The following is a 7,660-nucleotide window of genomic DNA, read 5'->3' as shown; positions in this document are numbered from 1 at the left end:
TATATATATCATCATCATCATTTAACGTCCATTGTCCATGCTGGCATGTCTTGGACGGTTTGACCAGGGTTGGCAAGCTAGACGGCTGCACCAGACTCCAGCCTCATTTGGTATGGTTTCTACAGCTGGATGCCTTTCCTAATGCCAACCACTCCAAGAGCATAATGGGTGCTTTTACATGCCATTTGTGTGACACTGGTATTTGCCACAACTGCAATTTTGTTCACCTTGGTGGGTCTTCTGAAGCATGACAAAATGCCAACGGTCTCAGTCATTGTTTCCCAGAGGCCCAATGCTTGAAAGGATCTTGGCCACTTTGCCTCTGTGAGGCCTAACGCTTGAAATATATATATGTTAAATGATGATAATAATGATGATGGGGCAATAAAAAGGAAGCAGTATTGGTTGTTGATGGTGGTGGCTTCATTTCAAAGACAATTGGTAAGAGTGGTAGTGATGAATACATAAGAAGAATGGTATGGTACTGTCAATGATGGAGGTATATTTTGCAATAGTGAAACAGTGGTTGTGGTGATGGTGATAATTAAATTATGAAGCAGTATGAAAAATGGTATTTGTAGGGAGGATGAGTAAATTAGGGGACAATGAATAGAAGTGGAAGGAATAAAGATGGTGACGCTATTTGAGCGAGTTCGAATGGCTGTGGCAGTAGTGGTGTCTATATTGAAGATCAGAAGAATGGTAGTAATAGGTCTAAGGGAAGGTAAGGGGACAAGGGTGAGGGTAGGGCAAGAGAGAAAAACAGATACACACACACACACATTAAAGGGAAAAGACCCCCTTCGGTAATGGATGAGCCTGGCATTGCACGTAGAAATTTATCCTCCGAGGCACAAGTTCAGGTAAGCTTGTTTATGGAAGACTAGCAGTTGCTCATGCATACCAGATTCCTCTCTCCATGCCACCATTGTTATCGAAGGGAAAGGCAAAGGCCAATAAAGCTTGGCACCAGTGATGTCGCAACTCACTTCTACAGTTGAGTGAACTGGAGCAATGTCAAATAAACTGACTTGCTCAAGAACACAACATGCAACCTGGTCCAGGAATTGAACTCACTCCCTCATGACTGTGGACCCAACATTCAACCCACTAAGTCACGTATGTGTGTGTGTGTAAATATATATGTATGTATGTATATGTGTATGTGTGTATAAATTACCTGTAAATTTGGATTTTTATCCCTTATATTATTGTTATATTTATATTTATATATTTTAAAAATAACGTCGACCACTAACGTGGACAATTAAATATATATTTATATAGTTATGGTATATTCTGTTAAGTACGCAGTAGAGTACAGTCTAAAGCTCATCCACCTTCAGATTCCACCCTTTGCTATCCACGAGTAGTATTATATGTACTTCCAGGTTTGCATTTGGGCTTCTGTCGTGTGTGAATAGATAACTGAAAAAATTGGAGTCAACAAGAAGGAGTATTGTTGGACATCTAATTTTAATCACTACAATTGATTCCAAGCAATGTAGTTCTCCAGGTGTGCAGATACTTGATTATGCAACCGTTTCCCTGCATTTTCAATTATATATATATATATATATATATATATATATAGGCATTCTGTTAAAGGCTTTCTCCAAGTCGACAAGGAATGGTGATTTACTTTTGATTAAAATATCTGCCTTGCAACTGTCTCCCTAGGAAGAGTACTTTTGTGGGTACCTCTGCCAGGAATGAAGCCAAACTACATCTTATCTTGGGTGACTCACTCACACTTCTGAATCACTTCTGCTATACATGTATGTATATATCATCATGGGTCAGATGAAATATTTTTGAGATAAACTCTTGAATCAGATACCCATCCTATTGCCAACCCTCACCTGTATCCAAAGCAAGGTAATATTGTAACATGAAAATCAGGAAATGACCAACTTGCTTCTTTGTCAGTGATGCTCTATTCCAATCATCATATATATATATGCTTGCCCATGACAACACCCATCAAAATGACGGCAGTGTCAGTCTAAAACATTCATCCTCCACCACATCCAGCACATTGTTTCTCAGGGTAGCAGATGTGACTGACTAGACCACTTTGAAATAGGAAGAACTTGTAGCACTGCAGGCATTTGAACAACGGATGCAGGGAGTTGATGATGATGATGTCTCCTCCTCTCTTCATGCAGTCTTCTCCTCTCTTCATGCAGTCTCCTGCATTTGGTTCTGAGAGACTGAAGATATTTTGGAGCTATCTGATTTGGAACACTTCCAGTTGTTTGATCTGACACCGGTAAAGGGTCTAGCACTCAGACTTATACAGGAGGATGAATACACTAGCAACTCAAGAAATGGAGATTTTTGTGCTTGCTCTAAGGGCTTCTTGCAGTTTCCATCAACCAAATCCACTCACACAGTTTTGGCTGGCCTAGGACAATAATAGAAGACACTTACCGAAGATGCTGCACAAGGAAATTGAGCACAAGACCATAAGGCTTGGAAGTAATTTTCCCAACCACACACCCATGCCTGTGCCTCTCTCTCTCTCTCTCTCTATATATATATATATATATATATATATATATATATACACACACACACACACACAGAGACATATGTAGTCATACATGCGTACATATCTACACCTTCATATGCTTATATGTATATGCATTTATGAATGTATGCGTATGAGTATGTATACACATATTTACAGGAAGAGAGAGATGAGTAATGTCTTAAAACAGGAAATGCACACACTCTTCCACACCTAATATGCATAAGGCTTTTTTCTTTTTTAATGGTCAGAATCCTTGGCATGCCTGCATGGATAATTTGTGTATGTGTGCAAAGAAATATCCTGACAGCAAAAAAATATGCCATGGGAGACATTGATGCATAAAAGCCATTTTTGTTTGCTGTCAGAAAGTTATTTGTTATGAATGAAAGATTAAAAAATTTGACAAACTGAAGCCGAGGTAAATTTTGCCTAATAAGAAATTATGAGGTGTCTTGCCATATGTTTTATCATTTCTAATGTGTTGTGAGAGATTTTAGTGGAAAAACTAAAACCTTACATAAATTATCAATTCCACATCTCAGTAGCAGAGTTAATGCTTTTCACTTAGAAATTGCAATGACTTGTATAGTTATTTTCCTTCTCTGTGTTTTGCTTTTGTTTTGTTTGTTTTATTTCTTCCTATTTTGAAAGAAATTGACACTCCACTGCAAGGCAAAAGACATCTTTGAATTATTAAGATGTGTAGAATTAATTAAAATATAATCTTAAGCAGGTGCTACAATTATAATTGCATAAAATCTTTAATGCCATCTCAGGTTAAAAATAAAGAAGTTAAAAACAATAACAACAAAAATAAGAAAAGAACTTAAAGGAATTTTCCATGAAAAGGGCTTGTTTGAACTTTGCCTAAATTTACAAGTCTTTAAATCATCACTTTTTAAGAAACCAAGCAATGAGTAGAAAAATAGCAAGCTTCTGGAAATGTTCCTTTTAGAATTTATTATTTTTTTTTTTATTCTATGATTAAAATGAATTATAGATTTAACTTTTTCGTTTATTGCTTTGCTTTTTAGTAATTAGAGTATTTTTTTAAATTCTCATGCAATACTAAATAAGATTATGAAAATTGTATGGAATTTCTTTTTTATTTTTCTTCATTGTTGTTATTTTAATTCTTTTTCTTCAATTTATGAAGTTATTAACTGATTTATTTATATATATACATTTGTTTTTCTTGAAATTTAATTGCTTCTGGGTGTTTTTCAATTATATAAAAAAAATTAAAATAAAATAAATAAAAATTAATTTTAATTTAGATATATGAGTTTTAGAATTATCAAATTATTGAACGTAAAAACTAATTTGTGTTCAAACAGTACAATAACGTATACATTAGATTTCAAAATCAAGATTTTTCTAACATTTCAATTGGTACTATTGATTATACAATGTGTTAATTAAAGTTTGTTCTTTCCTAATTGCAAAATGCATTAATTAATATATAGTATTAAGGATATTAAGGACTGTACAATGTGTCTTTGCCTGTGGTTAGATATATATATATATATATATATATATATATTATATATATGGAATGTAAGTGACTAAGAAATGAGCTTGGTTTCTGTAATGAAAACTTGACTACAAAGTACGCAGATAAAATGACACCTATTTGTGGCTGTTAAGATTAGAAGACAAAATGACACCTATGTTAGGAGTAGTCTCCCCTACTAGCATAAGCAAAAATGAAATTATTCATCATTGATTAATATTGTTTTTTTAATCCCCCTTCACATATAATTACTTCTAGTTAACTTTTTAATGCTTTCCTGTATAAAACATATTGACAGTAACTTAACATTTGATACAAAGCTGACAGCACAACGATATGATGCTGACAGCACAAAGTATGAGAAATTAAAAATTGTCTAACAGACTAACCAGTTGTGATATACAGCTTTAAGCAATATACTACACAAAATGCCTTGTGGCTTTTGTTATAGCTCTGAGTTCAAATCCTGACAAGGTCAACTACACTTTTGTCTTTTCTAGTTTGAGAAAATAAAGTGCCAGTTCAGAATGGTAGATTGACACAGCTATTAAACTCTCAGACAAGGCACTTGGCAGTATTAGTTTCCATTGTGTTCTAAGTTCTTGGGGGAAAAAACTTAATCTACTTCTTACTTAAAAACCACCTCCTGAATGAAGTTCACTCTGTTGAGTTATGCCTCTGGTTTAATAACTTTATCCTTATTTTCCAGTAGCCTTGGAGACCCTGAAAAAATAGCGAGTCATTGGTGCTGTCCTTCTCTTCTTGACTGAACAGTAAAAAAAAGTGTGGTAAGATGACCAGATATAAAATTATTGCATATAAGTTAAATATTGTCAACAAAATCTATGAAGTTTTTTTTCTTTTTTGTTATTAATTGGTCAAAAAGAGGTCGGGGGTAGTCTCACTCATGGTTTTTGTTGGCCAACCACTCCCATGATGATGAAACTAAGGTAGCAGACATTCAGTTTGAACTTATATAAAAGAATTGATGTGCAAGTGTGTGGCTTAGTGGTTAGGGTACTTGGCTCACAATCATAGAAGTTTATATGTTTGATACTCGGTGGCGCATCATCCTTGAGCAAGACACTTTATTTTGCATTATTCCAGTCTGCTCAACTAGTAAAAATGAGTAATACTGGTATTTCAAAGGGCCAACCTTGTCACATTCTGTGTCACACTGAATCTCTCTGAAAATTACCTTATGCATGTCTGTGGTGTACTCAGCCACTGACACATTAATTTTACAAGCAGGCTGTTCTGTTGACAGGATCAACTGGCACCCTCATTGTCATAACTGACTAGGTGCCCTTAGAAAAAAAAATACAAAAAAAAGGAGATTGAAAAACATGTAGGTAAGAACAAGCTAACAAAGGAACCTGTACATGGTCTTCTAATATAATTTTTATCATTCTCAAGTAGCAAAATATATATATCAACCTCTGAACATGACAGATACTTTCTTTTATTGGTCCTGAAAATGTGAAAGGCATTACAATTTGAACTCAGAAAATAGAGGGCCTGAGGAGGACCATGAGAGCAGTATTCAAGTCATGGTTCCATCAGTCCTTTCACCACCAAACTGCAGGCTTAATAAACAAGAAAGAATAGATAAATGGGTGTGATCTATGATATTTGAATAGTAGCAGTAGTTGACAACAGCAGCAGCAATTTTCCAAATATGTGGGTAGTAACTGAATGTGGTCACACTAGAGTTTTTCAGAAGTTCACAGCAATATATAAGGTCAGAGGGATTTTTTCTTTATTTTTTTTCACAGGAAGGGGAGAGTGTGTCTACCAATCTGGAGATAATACTGGTAGAGATGAAAAATTTTACTGACACCACCCTTACCAAAAATATGAAAAGCAAATTCAGTCGATCACACAGGGATTTTAAACTCAGATATGCTGTTTCTTCTTTTTGTCTCTTCTACCTTTAATGTAACGGGTTCTGCTCTACTGAACTAGCACGTTATAAAACATTCCCATCAAGCTCAACCATCCCAATATGTCTACTTCATATCTCATCATTCCTATCTCAAACCCTCTTTCTTAACACTTTCCTTTAAGATCAAATGCATTCCAGCTTTGATCAACCAACTTTTTTCTCAGACATAAGGCATATAGTACTATATTACCTAATGTATCTTCTTTTACGAGACAGCAGGATTTTATCTGACCACAAAATGCCCTTTTTTCTTCAATGGTCTTGTTTGACATAAGGGGCTAAGTTCATAGTCTTTGCTTGCCCCACTCACCAGACCAGTGACTGATGTGGTAGACATTTTTCTTAAAGAACTGCAATTAGAAGGCAGCAGCAAAAACATGGACAGAGTAGGATGTCTAGAAGGCTGACAACTGAGAAAAGAAATACTTGGTGAAGAAGCCAATGTAAGGCCTGGTGGGTAAGGCACAACATGGATGACAAGAAGAGAAGAGATGAGTGAGTGAGTGAGGAGTGCTTGAATAGAGATGATATAAAATCTGTGAACTCTGAAGGGCGGAAACCACTGTACTAGTGGTATAAAGGACAGAATGAGGAGACAACCCACCATTGTCTTTGAAATAAAAGGTCTTCAACAGAGAATTAAAAATGGGTCACAGAATCAACTTGCCTCTTGAATTAAACCTATTTTTGGTTTTGTTTACTCAGACAAGCAAGATCGAGTTGACCAATGTACCTTGCTCTGCTCATGAGCATAACACAACATAGGCTGTGGTAAGATTTGAATTTATGCCCATGCGATCAGTAGTCCCAGCACTTTAACCCAATTATCACTGAGCCTTAACAGTTGCATAACAGTATTTCATCATCATCATCATCATCATTTAACATCCGTTTTTCCATGCTGGCATGGGTTGGCTGGTTTGACTGAAAACTAGTAAGTTGGAGAGCTGCACTAAGTTTCGATCTGATTTGACATGGCTTCTACAGCTGGATGTTCTTCCTAACGCCAACCACTCCAAGAGTGTAGTGGGTGCTTTTTTACATGCCAGCGGCACAGGTGCCACTAACGAAACACCAACATTGGCCACAACTATAATCTCACTTGGTTTGACAAGTCTTCTGAGGTACAATATAATGCCAAAGGCTTCGGTCACTTGTCACTGCCTCCATGAAAAATACACAGAAGTTGGATAAATATGAATTCTCCAGCAGACAGTCACAGACAGAAATCCGCATCAGTGAGTAAGGCGGCGAGCTGGCAGAAACATTAGCACGCTGGGCGAAATGCTTAGCAGTATTTTGTCAGCCGTTACGTTCTGAGTTCAATTCCGCTGAGGTCGACTTTGCCTTTCATCCTTTCGGGGTTGATAAATTAAATACCAGTTACACACTGGGGTCGATGTAATTGACTTAATCTGTTTGTCTGTCCTTGTTTGTCCCCTCTGTGTGTAGCCCTTTGTGGGCAGTAAAGAAATAAGAAATCACCATCAGTTTCCTAGAATTCAAAATTTTACAATATAAAAATTGCACTTACCATATACAGTGAGTTTTGCAGTTTTACTTTCTCGCTCTCCAGCTTTATTTACAGCAACACAGGTATAATCTCCTGCATCAGACTTTTCTACAGAAGACAATATTAAATCACCCTCGTCCTCCATCGTTATAC

The 7,660-nt window shown here is 36.2% G+C and overlaps 1 protein-coding gene across 6 annotated transcripts in view; it reads right to left on the bottom strand.

Annotated features, from left to right (window-relative positions):
* The window catches only part of LOC106876215 (roundabout homolog 1), a 336,558-nt gene extending 328,904 nt beyond the window's left edge, over window positions 1-7,654 (bottom strand). For all 6 annotated transcript variants that reach the window (XM_014924686.2, XM_014924677.2, XM_052967770.1 and 3 more), the window contains exon 1: window positions 7,529-7,654. In XM_014924686.2, the coding sequence (XP_014780172.1) occupies window positions 7,529-7,652 (124 nt within the window). In that variant the 5' untranslated portion in view covers window positions 7,653-7,654. The remainder of the gene's footprint in view (window positions 1-7,528) is intronic.
* Window positions 7,655-7,660: the final 6 nt, after the last annotated feature.

Source organism: Octopus bimaculoides, chromosome 5, assembly GCF_001194135.2.
Source record: "Octopus bimaculoides isolate UCB-OBI-ISO-001 chromosome 5, ASM119413v2, whole genome shotgun sequence".
NCBI lineage: Eukaryota > Metazoa > Mollusca > Cephalopoda > Octopoda > Octopodidae > Octopus > Octopus bimaculoides.
The sequence above is the reverse complement of the archived record's forward strand: the minus strand, read 5'-3'. Positions and strand labels throughout refer to the sequence as shown.